This window comes from Poecilia reticulata, chromosome 13, assembly GCF_904066995.2.
Source record: "Poecilia reticulata chromosome 13, P_reticulata-male-v2, whole genome shotgun sequence".
Classification (NCBI taxonomy): domain Eukaryota; kingdom Metazoa; phylum Chordata; class Actinopteri; order Cyprinodontiformes; family Poeciliidae; genus Poecilia; species Poecilia reticulata.
The window spans coordinates 19977738-19998794 of record NC_088842.1 but is presented as its reverse complement, the minus strand read 5'-3'; the positions used below and the strand labels follow the sequence as shown (position 1 = coordinate 19998794).

General features: G+C 36.4%; 1 protein-coding gene across 11 annotated transcripts in view; it reads left to right on the top strand.

The window, feature by feature from the left end:
- gramd1bb (GRAM domain containing 1Bb) overlaps positions 1-21057 on the top strand; it is a 97358-nt gene that overhangs the window by 28724 nt on the left and 47577 nt on the right. For 6 of the 11 annotated variants that reach the window (XM_017308230.2, XM_017308232.2, XM_008425943.3 and 3 more), the window contains exons 3-4: positions 2583-2672; positions 5604-5630. In XM_017308230.2, coding sequence (XP_017163719.1) covers positions 2583-2672; positions 5604-5630 — 117 coding nt within the window. Of the gene's footprint in view, positions 1-2582; positions 2673-3451; positions 3655-5603; positions 5631-8825; positions 9218-13923; positions 13968-21057 lie in introns of those variants that run through there. The other 5 variants (XM_081614248.1, XM_081614249.1, XM_081614250.1 and 2 more) reach the window with 4 other exon arrangements.

Genomic DNA, 21057 nt, shown 5'->3' with positions numbered 1-21057 from the left:
ACCTGTTAATTGCAAAGGTCTTTAAGGGGTCCAGAGTCACCTAAATGTAGACCTCTGGGCTTAGGTTAACCCTTTCGACAGATTGCGGCCCTGGTAATATTTCACACAGCAGGTAATGTTTGTTGAAATAGGAGGGTCAAGGAGATACTAGTGATTCATTCAATTGCTTGAGACAAAAAAGGTTGGTCTGACAACACTATAGAAAGATTAACAAAATCAATAGGTTCCTTCCTGTATGGTTGATGTCTCTGTGATTTACTCCAGTCTGAGATTAGTATTGGTGCCTTTTGAGTAAAGGTCATATCACTTGAATGTCCCCTCTGAAAGTTAAAGTGTTTAAAATGGTAAAAGTTACAATGTCAGCATGTCAATGTTCCTCTTAGACCTTCTAATGAGCCATCATTTGATCCAGGTGTGTTAAACCATGAAGAGAACTAAACTATGCAGGATGCCGGCCCTCGAGGACCGACTTTGGACATTGCTGCAGTAAACATACACTAAATAAAAATAATTCCTTTGAAATCAAAAATGTGCATGGTTAAGGCCATGCTGAAGTTATGACTGGTTTTAGAAGGTATTTAAAGTCAGTACATTTTGGAGTTTATATAATAAAGGGAGCTTAATGTGTAGGAAAGCACACTGAGGACAGATTAATAATTGTAAATGTAGAAGTGCTTGATTTATAACTCCAGGAAAATTTGCAGTACCCTAGTGGTAAAATAATTGAATTTCCTTATAATTGTTCACACGTTATTTAGTGAAACCTGTGGCGTAATAGTCTTGTTAATAAACAAACATGACAGACCTTTCAGTTAACTTGACCCTGGAGATTTTGTGAAGGATGCAAAACAGATTAACATTGTCTTCTTTCTTTTTTTTTTTCCTTACACAAATCCCAATCCAAGTAACACATTCTCCATGTAGAATTCATTGCTATTTATCTCTTTTCTCAGTATTGCACCATTTACTTCCATAAATTAAACATAGTGTTCCCTGCATGGTGCAGATAATTTGTGCCCTGTAGGTTTAAAGGATTGCTCATCTGAGTGCAGTGAAAGCCTGCAGACATTATGGATTCTACTGTTATACAGCCTGATAAGACAATAGCTATTTTAGGAAAGCAATGTAGTAGTTTTCACTCTGCTTCACGCTCTTCTGCCATATCCAAGCAATCAAATATTTCAGACTTACAAACTCTCACAAAGCCAGAACAAAAAAAAAAAAACATTAGTTTGGACATGTCACTGGGATTCAGTTTTAGGAATTTCCAACCATCTCAAAGCAGCAGGAGGAAGATAATGATGCCAATTTGCCAACATGCATGCAAGGACTTCTGTAAAGTCAACGACACAACGTGATCATCCCAGATCATCCCAGATCTGCCTCCTGCAGTTGTAGTGAGTGCTATATGATAGTGATCAGGCATCCAGTAGCTGTAAAACCTAAATTAAAATAATTGCTTATGTTGGTCTTTCTTTGAGCTGGGAAGAAAACATTGTCTAACATGTTGAATTTATTCTCATCTTCCGCTTATCCGGGGGAAATCCCAAGTCATTCCCTGACCAGCACCGTAATTGACGTATGGCCTCGGTTGCTTAGTCTGCATCCTGCTGCTGGACTGACATCCTACTCTAGCCTGCATGCATGTCAACTTTACTTTCAAAAGAGCATTTCTTTAATAACATTGATAGACACTGCTTCTTAATTTCTATACCATGGCTTTCAATAGTACAAACCTTATGTCTTGTAAACATGAGAAACATGTCGGCGACCAATGGGTGCTGAAAGAAATAAGGGAGGATGGAAGGCTAATCAACTCTGCTTGTACACTCAGAGGAGTTTCAGCTCACACTGATTTTGACACTTTATTAAAGGGGACTTTAAACCATTAAAATGAGAAATATTTGTGGTTTCAAAACTGCAACTTATTTAACTTGTGCTATATATTGATAGCAGTAAGTGATTCTTGCCTACTGTGTAAAAGTTTCTGTGCACATTGGAGCAGAGCTCAACTGTGTATATATAATACAGGAAGTAGAGGAGATTTGTAAATGTGTAATTATTTAGAAACAAATAACATGCTGTTGTATAAATCCTTGTAGTTTTTAGGGGGCCCATCTTGTCCTGGGTACAGATGATAAAGCTGTCAGCTTACCTGAGAATGCATTCTCTTTTATTAGTTTTTATTTGTGTATCTTCTGTATAATCTATCTTGTTTATCAACAAAAAGTTTTAACTTTTGCTTGACAGTGTCATATAGCCCCATCTAGTGTCATCACTGAATATGTGCATGGACAGGAGCAAAACCTGAGTGTTGCTATAAATAGTGTTACTGTCAGAGGCTGTATATGTTTGACAGACAATTAGTAAGAAATGTTGGCAGATGACATGACGTTTGACACATCATGCTGAATAATAGCAGTAGGATAAAAACTAAGTAAACCCGGTGAAGATTCAACTTTGTGAAATACACACTCCAGATTCTGTTTATTTTGGTTTTCATTTTCATGCAGTTTTATTTCTGAGGTACAGCAGCTGTATTATTTTTTGCCTGACATCTTGTTATTTTCTACACATTGCAGCAGCCAGCAAAGCAGTCAGCAGAGCAGCCTGCAAAGCAGCCATGAAGATGACAGCACTCGCTTCTTGACACCACAGATCCGAGAGGAGAGGTGGGTATGTGTATGTGTGTGTGTGTGTGTGTGTGTGTGTGCGTGTGTGTGTGTGTGTGTGTGTGTGTGCGCGGGTGTGCGTGCGTGTGTGCGTGCGTGTGTACGTGTGTGTGTGTGTTTCTTGTATGTTTGTCTCTGCAGAAACCTCCACGTACCCTTGCCAAACAAAGCCCAAAACCAACTTTTTGAGAAATCAAGGAAATACATTTATAAAAAAAAAAAATGTTGCAATTAAAAGTATTTAACTAGAATTTATGTTTTTTATCAGAAGTTTTTTTTTTTAATCTAGAGGAAGGTGTCAGGGCAACATATTACTTCACTGCCTTGTTTCAGTATGAGGCACCGTTATTGAATTAGAAATGGTTTTTTGACATGTTTGTTCATGCCAGATGTTATATTGATGTATGATCTGATCTGATCTCATATGATGTATGATATGATATGATGAACATCAAATCTGATTACTTGTGCATTAACTTAAATTATGTGTGGTCATGGGTTGGATAGCTGTAAATCTAAGAGCTTTTCAAATAAAACTTCTGTGATTGTTTACAACCAAGTAGAATTTGATCCACCTAAAAATGAGCTGTCTAAATCAAAAATGACTTGCTCGACAGGAGATGCCATTTTCCCAAACTGCAATGTGGATATATTGTATTAAAATTAGAGACTCTGTAGTGACATCTTCTTCTGTGGGCTTTTGGTAATTGTTGAGTTCACTATCTTTGTCTGCGTGAGCTGTGCTCTACACCTTGCTCTGACTCTCTTTCCGATTCCCGCTCTCACTGCCGCGCAGTGTCTCCTGGCAGTGTCTCCACTTGCCTGAACTGGGGACACTTCCTGTCAAACCTATGGGATTTTCTGCTCGTCTTCTCTTTGCTGTGCTGGTGTTAGCTTGCGAGGGGCATCTGCAGCAGCTGCGAGGGGAGCAGCGTTCTGTAGCCGGCTTTAGAGGGCACGGAATGTCATGTCTCCTCTGCAGGTAAAGCCAGCTGCATTTCTGCATGGATGCTGCACCGCTGCCTGTCCCATACCGCACCTGTGCCACTGTCTTTATCTGTGTCATCCCTGCTTTTCTCCCTTCTCCCTGCATCTGACGATCCGTAGATTATGCTGCAGTTTCCTCAGAGTGCATTTTTGCTGAGCAGACAGCAGGCTGTCGGCTAATATGAGTCTCTAGCTGTAATGTTTAGCTTCCTGTGCCAGAAATTAATTATATTTGTGGTGGGGGGCTTTTTATAAAACTGATGAGATGATGATGAATATATATATATATAAAAAATCTTTCTTGCCCTACTTCTGGCTCAAATGTTTCTACTAAAAGCAACTCTGCAGATAGCGTTATATAATATCGCAATGTGACTTTGCTAAATGAGTGTAATGTGAGTCATCGTTGAGGATGATGCAACGCAAGATTGAGAGTCACAGATCAACATTGTATCACCTTGCAATCACTTTGTCAGTCTATTATTTAAAGATTATGCTATATCTTAAACTATGTTGTGCTATTAATGGCATGGAAGGGTCTAACAATTTTTTTAGAAGATATTAAAGGTATACTGCACAATAACTAGGAGGGTTTTTGATGACTATAATCTATGAATAGTTGTAATAACTACTGTGGATAAAAATTTCACACCCATTGAAATTTCACATTTTGTCATTATGCAACCACAAATGTCAAGGCTTTAATTGGCTTTTGTGTGACCGACCAAAATAAAGTAGTGTATAAATTGGATGTAGGCAAAATATATATGTTGCTTTACCAAAAGGCGCCTGAAAAATTGTTGCAAATAAAATGCAATATATTGTGGAACAACTTTTCATTATAGCTGGGAATTTCTGGAGGTATCACTTCACTAACTTTGTACACCCATTAATTGATTTTTTTTCTGTTCTCAAAATAGCTACTGCTCATTCAGACTGAAGAGTATTGTTCAAGTCTTGTCAGGGATTCTCATTAGACGTTAGGTCTGTACTTTAACTGGACCATTCCAAAGCGTTAGATTGCTTTGAACTGAACTAATCCATTGCATCTCTGGTTTAATGTTGAAACTTCCCGTCCTGTTGGAAAGTGAAAGTCCCTTATCCCTGATGATACTGCCCAGCATGATACTGCCACCATCACTGGTCACTCTGGGAATTGTGTGTTTAGGGCAAAGTGCTGTGTTACAACACACACATTGCTACACATGTCAACCTCATGAAATCCCAGTGAAATATATTAAAGTTTATGAGAGTTCTGTGACAAAATGTACAACAGTCCAAAGGTTGTTAGTACGTTTGGATGATACTGTACGTATACATTTATAATAGTACATTAACTTTGTTTTGGCACTTTGCCTTTCTTTCTATTTATACGATAAATTCAATATTTAAATGTAAACACCCTCAAATTATCTAAGTGAACAAAGAAGGCCCAACAACTAAATCTTGAAATATACCATCTTTATTAAATACTAATGAATTTCAGTAAGAGCTAAATGTGTTTGAACTTAGTAAAAATACTCATTTATGCATAACAAACATTACTTGGTTCATGTGAGAGTAAGCAACAGATATTTTATTATAGTAAAAGAAAAATGAGGTAGGTGAGTTTTTATTATTTATGCAGTAAAGTAGCCAGAGTGTATCCAACATTTTTATCTGCTTATTGCTGCCAGCTTGCTGATCTCCAACAGTGATTGGGTGAGAAGCAAGGTACACCCAGGACAGGTTGCAGACTCCCTGCAGAAAGCCACAGGCCTTTATTAAAACCCAGGAAGCTCTTCATATAAGGCAACAGTGCTAACAAGTGTTCCAATAAGTTTGTGTATTGGTACACACAATTATTGTATTGGTACTAGTTTAATTTTGACAATGATTATTATTTTTTTTTTTTCTCCAGGTGTTTTACAGTGAATAACCGATGTGTGTGTCTCTTCTCTTCAGGTCTGACAGTGCAGCGGACAAAATCAGGTAAACCTGCTCTCTGCCTCTCCTCTTTTACCTGCAGAAGTGCGGAGCGTGCCTTCATGCTGCTTGCTACATGTGGTGCAAATGGGCTCGCTGTCCGCCCTTTTGCCCTGACTCGCCCAGCTTGCATGTGACACAGATTTGTGGCTTTGTCTGACAAACCAAGGTATCTGAATACGGTTTTGCACTCGGAGAAGCCATCGGTGAATACAGTTGCAAGCCATGGAATGCTTTTGTTTGCTTTTACGGGACAAACAACATCAGACACAAACAGGGCTTTGTGAGTGGGACACCATTGTGGAGCTTTTATGCATCCAGCCGGTCAGCCGATGGCATATCAGTGGTCACTGTGTGTCCAAGCTGTGGGCAGAGACGCTTTATTGCTTGGGATGTGAAAACAGCACTGCCACATGAGATTCTGTGCCTGATCTTATGCAAAAAAAAGTTGAAGGCACACATTGCAGAGGGTGAGTGTGATTATATCAGGCATCTTAAGACTTTTAAGTTGTGCGTGAGATGTGCTGGAACAAGAAAGTGATAGTCATGAATAATATTGCTGGAAAAAGTTCGATGGGCTGAGTTTGTCTTAATCAAATTATGAAACATCATCCTAAGCTTTCTTTTCAATCTCTTCATGTTTTTTATTCCATCTTGTTTCCCATGATGTACACTTGAACTATGCCACGTCTCTTAAATGCTTCTTTTTCCTTTTCCTTGTTGCATATTTAGGCATTATGTTTGGTGTCTTTTATAGCTGAGGCGAATAACTGCTACCTGCTTTAGAACCTGAGAATTTGCTTGTTTTTCTGCAAAGGGCATGAAAGTTGTTTTCTCTTTGATGTGCGCGTCTTTATATTTGTTTGCGAGACGTGGTTGTCTGAGTTGTAGTTGTGTCTGTGAGGAGGGCTGTGTTTGTGTATGTCTGGGTTGATATGCTTTAGATGTTCAGTCATGCGAGCTGAGTGACTCTCCCACCGGTCTTGAATTAAACCACTAGGAGTCTCTGTAGCCCTTTCAGTCCAGCGCTTTCTATTTAAAGCAAGTAGCTGTGCCTGTATAGTTTATATTGAGTCCTGGAAGGGGTTACTGCCATTTTATTTCAAATAATTCAATTGTTCATATTTTTTTTAATGGCATAAGCAACAACAGATGAATTTTGGCTGTTTATTATTATGGAGATACAGAAAGCTGCTGATTATTTTGTTTTTGTACCAATTGGATAAAAAATTAGGTGCTGATAAAATGCAAATGTGATCTAAAGTGCAGCAAATTAAACATTGTTGGCCTCAATGTTTAAGTACATATAATGTATATGAAAAGTGCATACATTCCTTACAAAACAGAAAGGTGTTTTAGTATTAAAAAATTAAACCAGGAAAAATCATTTTCCTCTAAAATTGAAATAGAATGTGCTGACTAAGTGAACACTGTTTTTAATATGAAATATCCAGTAAAATTCCTCTGGAAATCCAATTTATACCTGCTCGCATAAATCAACACTAGTCTTAAAACACTAGTCAGTATTATTAATATTCAGTCATAAAGAATATTTTAAACTATACCATTTAACTGACAGAAAAGTGTTTCACTGAAATTTGCTTTTTTTATCATTTTGCTAATGCCACAGTTGGCAGAGAGATTGCAAAAGATTAAAATGATCTAATTTTACAAAGATACTAATATGCATTTGTTCCTTTGTTTTCTTTTTCCCATGTTTTAAATGCAATGCAATTTGTAGTTTGTTTGTTTTTTGGAATAATTAACCATAAAACTTATAAACCATAAAAAAAAATAAAACTTGCTGTATTATTTTGGATTGGTTCAATATTTTACACATCTATGTCTTATTCCCAATCTACTATTTGAGTCATCTCTAAGTAAATCAATCAGAACAATAAAATGCAAAAGCATTCCAGAAATTTCCAACAGAGTTTACAGATGGGTTATTACTAAGATAATAGTTTAATTGATGGAATTAAATGAGTATAACTTTTTGTGGAAAGCTAATGGTAAGTTAATTCATTCAGTGTAATGTAGAATTGTAATTAACTATTAAGGCCACAGTTGTTCATTATTGTTTTCCAATTTTTCCCTCTTGTGTTTTTTTTCAGGCTGTTTGAATTGATAATTCTATTCACATCTAAGGTATTTCCTTGTTCAGAGTCACACAGGATGTGCAAGCTCAATGTTTACTCACATAAACTGTAAAATATGCATGTAAAAATCCCTTTGTCTTGGGAGTAAGGTACTACTGCAGTTAGAGACTTTGCAGAATTGTCTGGGTCATAATTTTCATGAGTGTCAATAATTGTGTGTGTACTCTGCCTATGCTCTATGCCATCGTTACTGTTCTGCCTTCCCAGTTGCTGGATTATTGATCATTGTCTGTAGTTTGAGATATTAGTCCCCGCCCCGCTGGTGTGAATCGGCATAATATGATCCTACTCTTAACTTTGTGCGAACAACTGCTGAAAAGGGATCTAGCATATTAGTTAAATGATATCCTCAACATAAGTCAATTTCTGACTGTGAATGGGTCTCAGCATTCTATGAAAAGACCGTTGCAAAGATTTTCTCAACGTTTAATGTGTCATTCATTTTGAATATTATATTCATTTATAAACTGAGATGATGATGTTAGCTTTGAGCCCAGTTTTATTCTTAGTGTGTTTATCATCCTCATAATGTCCTGCATCAAATCAGCTCCAGCTACATCCATGCAAAGCACATTGCCTCCCCATAAAGATTGTGATGATCTATGTGATTTTTGTTGTTGTTTTGTACAATTAGGTCATCGACTTTGCAGTCGATCGTCATATCTTCAAGGTGTTATGAATTCATTTTGTGACCTCTTCTCCATATTTATTGTGCATATTTCTACACTTTGGCGCTGCCGCCGAATCGCTGATGTGGCTCATCATAGAGATGCTGTGATGCAGGCGCATGAAAACATGCCTGCAGCATATAGATATGAGGAGGAGGGATGGAGAGAGTGATGGTGAACGAGGGTGGGGGCGGGGTGAAGAAAAGATGTGAAGGCCCGCCCTCATCGAGCAGAGTCACTCTCAGGGAGCCTACCAAATGCGCCTTCCCACACACACACCACGGCCGAACAGCCAATCAGAGCGCTCTCAGCGGTGACCCATCCTCCCTTGTACAACTGCTCATCCATGGCTCAGCAAAGCAGTAGTGAGGTCAAAGAGTAGGATGCATGCCTGTGCACCACCTCGACTGAAAGCAGAAAATTGGGTGTGCTTCATTTGCGTGGAAAGCCGGCACTCTGACCACAGCTGGGATTATTAGCAAGGAAAAAGAAGTTTATCATCATTTCAGCCTAAACAAAACTGTGCTCTCTGAGCAGTTTTATGTGCTAGCGAAGGTCTAAGATATTATTTCTGCCCCCGACTCAACTTGGATGCGCTGCAGATCAGATGCAACGGGAAGATTTTGAGCTGCAGTGATGATGACAAAGCATGTGGGACAAACTATAGTTTGATGCTGTAACAGCAAGACAGTGATTGAAGAGAGACCATGAGAGCCAGGAGAGAGGCAAGGATGGTGTCTGCCTGTTCACCATGCACAAACATAAGGTCAGCTGCTTTTCTTAACTCAAAGAACATAATATGCATGACAGACCCGGATGCATAACATTAATCACAAATCATTTCATATTCAGTCACCAAAATATCAAAACAAATTTAATGTAGGTTTGCAAGATAAGTTTAATATTGTGGATTATTCTTGTTTATCTGTTGGCTAATATTAAAAATAAGCATGCAGATATTAATGCGGCTTTTTCCAACCAGAGTTGTTGATCTACATGCTCCTACTGTTACCCAGCTGTGGCCTTTTTTTTTATTTGACCTGTTCTTCTATCTCTGTAATCTATAGCCTTTTAGATACCTTTTATTTTTCTAAAGTTTCTTTAGCATTTAAATGACTGGATTAGCTTTTGCCAAATCTGGTTATTAGTATTGTGATAGTACAATGCATCATTTTTATTATTCTTATTCTGTGCAGAAAGCGTACCTTTTTTTCAGCTTACGCTTAGATGTACTGGAAAAAATGAGTCAAACTGATTTATAAATGCATCAGTCATCTATAATCAGATGAATGCAGGGGATGTCCTGGGCCAGACTACGCCTTATACACATATACATTTGTGCAGCGAGGATTTTCCAACTAGCCTTTTAGTCCCTGATGTGCTCTCTGCTCCCAGGTTCCATTAAAGGCAATTCAGTTAGATTCACTGAGGCTGTCAAGGGGATGCAGGGCGGCCCTAACGCTAATTTATTTTACCTTCAGGCAAACGTCTCTAAGCTCCTTAATAATAAATTCTAAATGATGGTCTTCATTGCCAAAGGAAGTGCCTCAACAATTCTCAAGATAAAAAAACAAAACTAACACTACACCTCTGTTTGTTATCCAAAACATGGAAAAAATATATAATTTTACTTCCATTTTTGATTTGATTTCAATAAAATCTGTGGTTTCCGAGTACTTCATTGGGAAAACAAATGGTAAATTAGAATAATTACAACATACTTTATTTACAGCATGAGACAAAGTGTCATTTTTTTATTGCTCGTACATTTTATTCCCAACCTTCAATTCATCTCTTATTTTCTAATTAGTAATTATTCAAACTTTTGTAATCTTACGTAATTTCCGTGTATTTACTGCTATCACTATAACACCAAATGTAAGACAGTGAATTTGTCACTGTCTTCAAAAGATTAGGTTTTCAAGGAACTGAATTAAATAAATTAAAGCCTATTTTCTTTATACTAGTTTCATTTAATTATAAACTTTTTCTATAAGACAATATGAACCCAAGTGGCAAATGTCCTGTTGTAATATCACTGGCTCTACTTTAAGACAGCTGTGTGAGCCACGCTGAAGGCGGTTCATTATGTACTCCTCTCTGTAGATCTGTCTGTCATTGGCACACCCACTTACTGCCTTTGTAAAGGGCTTGTTTTCATGCTGGGTGGACATCTGCCTCACTGCAGCATTGTACAAGGACATATGTGCCAGGCACATATGCCATTTAATGATATAAACACTAAATATAGACCATTCTTTGTTTTTCAACAGCTCTGTCTGCAGTCAGAGCTGAACTTGATGCCAAATTAGCTTTTTTTTTGTACACAGGTTTAATAATAGAAAAAAAATGTAGGGGTTCTTGCAAAGAAGTCATTAATCTGTCAGTTATTACGTGAAGTGCAAATTAAGGCATCTAGAATGTTGTACGTGGTTATTGCTTCAGAGACGGCTAACCAGACGTATTAAACCTAATTATGCACAGTATGTCTGGATTATTCACGTCACTTTGAATAAAGCAAACTGTATGTGAGTGGGACTTGCGTCTGTACCCAGCAGGCCACCACTGATGACTAACTGCGGCGGTTCCGATGACTCACTGCATACAGCACATATGTTCATTAGCAAAAAGAATCCCACTGAATTTGTCGGTCAGCTCACCAGCATTACAATAGTATACCGAAGTTCAAAGATATTCATACTGGATGAAGGTTTTCATGCCACATCTCACTGCAAATGCAAACTTCAGTGTATTTTTATTCAGATTTCATGTGATAGATCAACACAAAGCAGCATATAATTGTGCAGTGGATAAAATGAAGCAATGAAGCATGTTTAATACATATATAGACGTCTATATATATATATATATATATATATATATATATATATATATATATATATATATATATATATATAAAATACACGCCATATATACATATGGCATGCATTTTAGTTCAAACCTCTGCACTCTCTTAAATACAATCCAAGGCAACCAGTGACCTTTAGAAGACACCTATTTACTAGGCAAAGTGCAAAGTATTTTTATAGCACAATATATATATCTGTATAATTTGTGTGGTTCCCATATGTTCTAAGGCCAGTGTCGCTCTTTGAGGTCACCATGCTACTGTAAAGATTTTTCGGGATACATGTTATGTTACCTGTTTAAAAAAATAAATGTGATTTTGTGCTATTTGTGCGATTCATGTCAAATCCTTCTTTATACCAATGATGAGCCAGCATCACAACAGCTGACAAAAGAAAAAAAAAATTTAAAACTACCACACTGGTAATCAAAACTTTTATTATTATTTTATTTAAAAATAAATAAACCATGAAAAATTCTAATTCTTATCCCTCTTGACCATCTAAAGATAAACACCAGTCTAAAAGGAAACAGCTAATGTGTAATGTTGTTGTAGTTTAGAGATAATTTTTATAAAATTTCATTAAATCTTTACCAGTATGCCTGGTCTGTTTTCTCCACTAGTGCGGCTTTACCCGGTTCTGCCCCAGTCCGCCCCAGCTAGCTCCATCTCCCTGAGCAGATCTCGCACAGCTCTTCTCCATTTTTTGTACAAGCCATTCTAAGTTGAGCGTGGAAGCGATTTGATTGACAGCATGTTGCATTCGTTGATTGGCCCGTGATTTCTGTCATGCCAAACTCCTAACAACATTTCCCATAAAATAGCAGTAGACGGGCCGTCTGCTATCAGAGAGCTGGTCAGTCTGGAGAAGCGTAATTATGGGTTTGATCTTGAACAGCTCCAAGAACACATGCGTCAACTTTTGCAGCCGAATGACCGTGATTTTAGCAGCCTTGCAAGCAGGACGTCTCTCACAGGAACAGGGACGTAATGAAGAAGTGAGAAACTATGCAGCTCTGCGCAGCGTTCTGTCCGAGTTGCAGTCTTGTGATGACCGGTGTGAAACTGGAACTACATAATATTAGTTTGGCATGATGTGCACTTTATTCTTTGTTTTTTATCTATTTATTTATTTTTATTCAGTGCAGTTCATGTATGGATTTTTGCTCTATATCTTTAGACTGCATTACATTAATCGTATAAAAAATAAAATATTCAGAGTTTTAAAGATTAGGGTGATGACAAGTTGATCTTCTGGTCTTAAAGACTAAATACCAGTGGAAAAATGCCAAAAAAATAAAAAAGTTAAGCGGTTCTAAGAAGAGTTTTATTCATCTAATGCCAATGAAGATTTCTCCATTAATGAATGAGAAAGACTTAAATTATTTTTAACATGCCCCTTTTGATAAAATTTTAATAAAACATCTTCATTTTTACTTTACTACTGATAGATGTTTCTCTTAATTCCTGTCCAAAACCAGCGTATTGATTAAATAATTTTAAATGTAAATATGCTAGGAGTGAGAAAACTCTGACCCTGACTGTTTGAGTCAGGAATAATTTCATATTGATAATATGCCTGTGCATTAACTTTTTAATATCAAGCTCAAATACAACTATTTACCCAAAGCTATTGTTTTTGAGTTTTTTTATGTGTGTAATCTATCTACCCCATAGCAAAAGTCATTAATTTCACATAAAACTATTCTAAAAGAATAAAATAATCCTTTCTTACTTAAAAGGATCCTCAGCTCCTCTGCTCGTTGTTTTCTATATTTTAAATATGCAACATTTAAAGTCCTTGCTTTTGTTTCAACTCCATTAAGCAGTGGCTTTGGCATTAGCTAATTGAACTTTACTTTCAGTAGGTAATTCCTCACTTAATTCTGCCAGTGAGAAAATATGAAATTTGATTAGCTCACCGAGCAGCACGGGAGCTGCAGAAGGTACTTCTCGACAGCTGAAGTGAAACTCAGCTGGGGGGTGAAGGAGTGGGAAGAAATTGCTCTTACTGCAGAAGCCAATGCATTAACAGGTGCCACAGCCAAAATAAATTGATTGTATAGGCGGAGGAGTGGTTGAGAACTTCAGGGTCGCGGTGATTCATGGCACATGTGGGTGCTCTGTGAGTCGCTAGGAACAATAGAAAGGGTAGGACTGCCCAATGTTTTTTTTTTACTCTGTATTCAGACAGCTTTAAGTTTTATGTGTCGCAAAAGGTTTTTGATTTGTTTTCTTTCCTCATAGGCTGGCTACCCTGGCAGATAGTCTGAATAAGCTAATATCATCTGGTTATATCTGTTAAAGAGCAGAGGAACAAAAACGTTTTATGCTCTGCACATTAGGGGCTTAAAAATGACATTAAAATAACACAAATACGGCCAATTCTAACAAGCTGATGCACACGTCCATTACTTTTTTTTTTTTTTTACAGATTTTAAAACACTATCATGAGACCAAAAAAATATTAGTGCTACTTTTCATTGTCTTTTTTTTATTTTTTAGATACATACATTTAAGAGCAGGTGTCTTAAAGACAATCACATCATGAACACTCAAAGCAGGTGAGATACTTATTTCCTCTTCTCTACCTTTACTGATAGGCCAAGCAAAAGAAGTGGAAGGAAGTGATATGGAAACCTCGAAGGTAGGCTATAACTCAACAAGCATAAGACACTTCACAAAGCAGAGACGGCTTAATTTGGATGTGAGTGTGCTGCATTACAGATAATTAAAGATGCATACTGTGACTTGTTACATTTAAATTGAACATTTGTTATTGTTTTTTATGCGGTATAGAATGCGTTGGTATTGTGCCATCTTTTATGAGAATGTATTTTTGACAGCCACTGAGAGGGAGAGCAGTTTTGGCTTTGCACCTAGAATAAACCCTCTGCCAACTACTTCTTCCTGGCCTCAAATTTCACTGAACAAGATCCACGAGCAAATCTGCTGATGCATCATTCACTGATATGCTCTCGGCATTGTCCTTTGCGTGAGCACATCTGCGTAATGGGAATCTGAGCTTGGTTTAGCTTCAGTTTGACGCCCAACTGGATGGAAATCTTAACTGATGAAGAACTGCTTGGACTAGTAAAATGTGTGGTGATAAGTAAAGCTGCAAGATTAATTTCTCTCTATGATCCAAAGTCATGAAATGATAAAATCATATTCTATGTCAGGTAAGACTGGCTTGGAGCTTTTTGAAGAAAGAGCAGCACAGAGAGGTTGATCATCTCTGATGTGTAAAACTGCTTCTTTACTTGAAATTGAATGGATCTGTACCTGGATGCATGGATGAACTACAGTGTGAGAGCATAGCCACAACATTCAAGTTTCTGCTAAGTCAAGACAGAAATGCATTTAGATCATTAAGCTACAGCATTTCCACAAAATACAAAATCCACTGACAAGAAAAGTTAAACACAAACTAGTTTTACAAAACTTTTGGCAAAATAAACAGAGTATAATTCAGAAAAATCCCATTTGTTTACAATATTCATTTTGTCTTGTCAAAACGTTGATATATCATATTAAACCTGACTTGCCTTGTTAGATAACATTAACTTCAATCATTGCACACTATATACAACTCAACTTATACCTATGTACTTATTGAGTAGCACTTTATTTCTCTTATTATGTAATTATTGTTTGATTAATTTTGAGATAAATAAATAAAAAATCAACAACCGTGTTGCTTAAACCCACACATCTTTAAACTAATAAATTATTGATTCAATTTCAGCACTCAGTCTTCTTTACTGGTTATCTATCAGGATGCAGCATCATAAATTAGCAATATTTGCTAAATCTCAGAATGTGCTCTCTTCAGGTCCTCATTTTTTCTGATTATTCATATCTGTCTTTGCTGTGCTCAGGTACATATGTTAGGCTGTGAGTTTTCTTTTATTTTTTTAACCTTTTTCTTCCTCACACCATTCTAATCTCCCATCAAATGATGGCTTCAGCTAAAGGATAAAATAAGTAAATGCCAAATACGTCTCGCAGATTTGTTTGTTTTTCCAGTTTAAATAACACAGAACGCAGAATACATTAGAGATGTAAAAAGTTGTGAAATTATTCATAATTATCTAATCTGTCACATCACAACAACCTGGGAGTTAAGCAGGGTATTCTAAACTATACGTATTCTGATTATTGTTTGTTCTACCTGGCTCAAATAAAATATAACAAATTATCAGCCTTGGCAAACCAAAGTAACTATGAGCATACACCTGCTGATAAATAGGTGTGTGTGTGTGATAAATTGGTGTTTAAAACCACATTTGGCCTGAAATAGATAAGAAAAAAAACAACAACTTTATATCATCAGTAGTCAAAAAAACACATATAACTTCCCCAACATTGTATTAATGCTGGAATAGTCTAACCTCAAAGAGACGAGACCAGAAGCTGCAAATTGTACAAGCAACGTTGTGATTATAGTCCTTTATAATTCATTGGGTTTAGCCACGTCACGGACTGAAGATATAAAATGGTGAATGCATTGCCTTCTGACCACCAGTGTCCTATCATGCGACTCGTTTTTTGTTGTTTGATCTTACGTATTCATGTCGTGTTTTATTCACGGAGCTGGCTTTGCAATCAGAAAAGCAACGGCAATACGGAGTTTGTTAAACGCAACAGGGCCAGTAACAATTAATTGTAAAGACTGCGTCGAGGTCAAGGTTTGTAATAGCATTGAGGTTTTTATCCGCTAATATTTATGTGTGGCTGAAAACTGCATCAAAGAACCGCATGTGTCTGTGAAGCAGCAGGTCAGACTGCATCTGACTTTGATGGTTGGAGCACCATCTCTGAGGCAACAGCTCTGACTTACTGGATGGAGGGGTCAAATCAATATCTTTCCTACCGTTCTCTCATCTCATCATTCTTCTTAAGCCAAACCTTTAATATAAAAGCTTTCCTCATTTAACCCTCGGGCTGAAAAACATTTGCCTTATCCGTGCTACTGATAAATTTAAGGATATAGAGCTAAGCTTTTTAATTGGAAATAATTTGTACAACCGACAATTTCTTTTTACTACCTATAAGTTGAAGCATACATTTTTTTTGCAACACACAAGGCATCTATTTTATCTACTTATATTAATAGTATACAATTGCTGTACTTGCTGTACTTTACCCTAAAGGAAAAGAAAAAAAAAATCACATTTATTCATCTGACTTTCAGCATAGAACTATAATGCATAGAATGTGCCTTTTTGATGGCCTTACGTCAGCATTTTCAAGTCCTTTGTGATCTCAGTCCATTACGTCATCCACCATTAATTCTGAGAAAACGTAGTTTAGGTTTTTATTTGTTTTCAATCGTAATCATTAAGTAACAGAAATTAATGATGAAAATCTATTACTACCTGTGATAATTCTGTGTAATGTTTGAGTTTCAGCCGTTCAACTGAATCACAGAAATAAATGAACATGTTAAAATCCTAACTTATTGAGGCACACGTGCATAATTTTTAATGCAACTTTTTTATTATTATTACAGAAACATTTTTTTCAACCTCTTTAGAGTTGTGAATGATTTATGATGACCAGATTTGCGAGGAAACTTAGTGTCAGATGATTCATTTAATATTGAACAGTGAGCACAGGTAAAAGCTTCCCAAAAGCAACTCTGGCAAACGGGCCGTGTTACAGTGGATCTGACTGTAGACTCTTGAAAGATCAGCGAAATTCGATCTCTGTGTCTCGCATCATTTCTCTGTTGAAGGCAGCTGGGCACTGCTTGAAAAACCCAGGGTCAGGGAGGCGATGAGTCACTGACGTCTAGCTTCATAACAACCACTCCAGTTGGAACTGAAAATGTCATTCTTGTTGTTTTCAGCTAATAGATTTTATTAATTCATTAACGCCACAGCCTGGAAAACATGTGAAAGGAGTTGGCTGAGAGAATAATCTGTACTTAAAAGTCTTTTGAATGATTTAGTCTCTCATCAACCTTTAATGTTAACACATTTTACTTTGCTCACATTTTCATACCACATATGACAAATTAACAGAAACCCATCTGTATTATAATTTCTTTTTTGTTGTTGTTGTTGTTGTTGTTGAAAGGCAGAACCAAACACAGAGAAACAGAATTCAGCTTCTATGCACCTAAAATCTGGAATGAACTTCCAGAAAACTGCACAGCAGCTGAAACACTGAGTTCCTTTAAATCAGGATTAAAAACCAAACTGTTTAGAGTTGCTTCTGAAGCATAATAAATGAAACATTGACCAATTTATTTGATGTGTGTTGATGATTTTAACAATGGCACTTGACAAATACAATATATTTTGCTGATTTTCCCTTTTTTTTATGTTTTCATAATCTATAGAACTTTGAACCGCCTTGTTGCTGAAATGTCCTACACAAATAAATTTGATTTGTTGATTGATTGAGGAGGAAGCAGTGTTTGTCAGCTTAACATTAAATATACCTGGCCCTCACAGTGTTGCTCTGGAATATACATTTAATCTCTGCCACTGTTTACTATTGTTACCCAATCATTTCACTGCTTTTATTTATTTATTTATTTATTTATTTATTTATTTATTTATTTATTTATTTATTTATTTATTTATTTATTTTTCAAATATTAATCTTGTATCTTTGAGATACTATTAGATTTGCCAATGCTGCACCCAGAGCTGATGTCTGTTATATATCACTGTTTGATGTATGCGTCTGTTTATTCTTTCTGGTAGATGTCACATAATTGCCTGACTTATATGTTGCCTCTTGAAATCTTTTTGTGTAAACAGTTCTGTGTCCTTTGTGTCTCTGTGATGGACTGGAAACCTCTCCAGGATGTACTCTGCCTCCTGTGCTTTGATCACAGGAGATAGATGCTATCCTCCCACTATCGGGATTAAGCAAGTATAGAAAATGGATGAATAGATGACTGTTTTTATGCTACGATTATGACAACAAAGAGCCGTTATCAGGTCAGATTACTATGCTTTTGTGCCCTTTTGTTCAATGGATTTTAAGCAGAGACGGACTATTCAGAGTTCAGAATTATTTTTGGAGCTACTATGTTCAATATGAACAGATTATGATATTTGTGCAACATGATCTTTTATTGAGATAGTTATTTTAAATCAAGTAGTCAAATAATTAATAACAAGATTATCCACATATATGCATTACAGGATGTTCAACTAACCATATGTCCTTTATTTGACTTTTGTTATTTTTGCACATATTTTTGATGTATGTATGCATTGATGCATTTAAGAATTTTATTTTTATTTATTTATCTTTTAATCTGGGCAGTAGTGGCCTGCCGATCACCAATCAGAGCCAACAGACAGAAAAATGGCCAACTCCAATCTTAGGAAGTTAATGGGAATATCTCCTATTTTAAGTGTTGGAGAATACATTTACGTCCGAATTGGAAAGCTAAACGTTAATCTGCTGATCATCATGTAGCTACGTGTATTGTTAATTCTGAACGACTGCAGGTAATTGTTTGTGGTTTTAGATATAAAACATTAAGTACAAATTTAGGCTGCATATTTTGAACTTTTCTATAATTTCCGTCAACCACCAAACATTTAAACATAACTTTAAATTATTGATTTTTTTCTGTAAATAAAAGTTTTGGCCTGCATACATGAAGTAAGTTTAAAAAAAAAAACATTAAACCAAGGAATATGACAGAAACTTCAGTGTCTTGTAGCCACAGGCACTGAGAATGTTTCACTCAGACAGAGATGAGTTATTTGGATTAACATGAAATTTTCCTCCCATAATGTCATTTTTATTGAAAGCAAGCTGATGCTCACTGAGCAGAGCAGAAACAGACTTTTAGAAGTAGAACCATCATTCTGGAAGTAGTGATTAAACTGTTATACAGCTGACATTTTAATCTGCATTATGTTAAAGAGCAAAGAACGTCCACCAGGCAGAATGGGGGAGCCAAACTCCTGTCCAATCCCACAAAGCAGCATGGAGGGATTATTCCAGATTATCTGCCAATGCTATTCTTGGACATAAATGAAAACTCTCTGGTGCAGACAAAGATGCAGGGAACGCTGAAGAGAATTAAGTGAGAATTTGTCTGATTTTTTTTTTTGTAATACATAAATAATTTGTGTTTTGTCTTGTGTAATTGATTTAGGAGTAAAATCAGAAATTCTGATATAAATGTTTGTTTCTTTTTAAATTAAACAAACAGAATTAACATAAATTAAATTAAACGTTTATGTACCTTTCCATAGGATAATTACAGTGTGCCATACATATACTCTTGTCCTTTTACTTAAAACAAACTAGTCCATTTTATTACTTTAGCCAGCAGGTGGTATCATTGAGAATAAGCAGCTCACTGACTGTTGAACTTGACACTGAAAGGAGCTGTCCATTCAGCACCATTCTGCAACAGATTTCAGGACACGGCCCTGACAAGCACTCAGGTACAGTCACAGCTCAAAGGCAGGGAGATTAGCAATAGCGAATACATTTTGGCTATAAATTATAAATGAAGGTAATTCATTTTCCTACATTAGCTTAACTAATGTTCATCTAAAAATCAGTCTGCAATGCAGAAACAAAAATATCCTGTGACTGCATTGTTTCTCTAAACATGACAAACAGTTCTTTAATTTATCAAAAATATGTGTGGTGTCAAACCCACACATGCACACACACATGCAACTACTTGTGCAAGCCTTGGCAGCAAAAACAGAGTAATTGTGTAATAACTAGAAATGAAATGTTAACATCATCTGAGGAATCTTCTACTTTTCTTCTGTTTTAATACAGCCATGTTAGAGGGGTTTTGAGTGTGAATGACATGTTTAAGGTCATACTAGACGTGATTTGAATTTAAGTCCAAAACTTCAAGAGAGCCACTCCAAAACTTAAAGTTACCCATTTCTTGAAGCAAAGCGGTCCCTCACATTTCCAACATTCTGTTTGACGGTTGGTATGATGGTCTATCTCTGAAATGTTCTGTTAGCTTTAAAAGACACAAACCTTTCAAAAAATGTTCTACTTTTGTCTCATCAGTCCACTGAGTATTTCACCAGATTCCTTGGGATGTTTATTTGCCTAAGGTGAGGCTGGCCTTTATGCTTGTTTTGTTCAGCAATTGCTTTGGCCTTGGGACTCTCCTTTAGGGACCATTTTGCTTAGTCTCTTTTCTTGCTGTTGAACTCTGGTCTTACCTGAGGCAAGCTGCCTCAGGTAAACCTTTCCAGTCTGATAGCTCTTAATTACTTTGTTTTATACTGTTCCTAATAATGTGTTGTTGTTTTTTTGTCTTTCAACTGTAAGATAGATTCTATTTAAAATATGTATTATGTCTGCAGATCATGTTATAAACAGGTTTCTAAAATCCAGAGTGGTGTAATCACAGTTTTATATATATATATATATATATATATATATATATATATATATATATATATATATATATATATATATATATATATATATATATATATATATATATATATATATATATATATATATATATATATATAAACACCAGAGCAATAGAGGCTCAGATCTACCACACCAGAGAAGACCCAAGGTGTAGGTTGTGCAAGGAGGCCCCTGAGACAGTCCAGCACATAATAGCAGGGTGCAAGATGCTGGCAGGGAAAGCGTACATGGAACGACATAACCAAGTGGCGGGCATAGTGTACAGGAACATCTGTGCAGAATATGGACTGGAAGCCCCGAGATCAAAGTGGGGAACACCCCCAAAAGTGGTG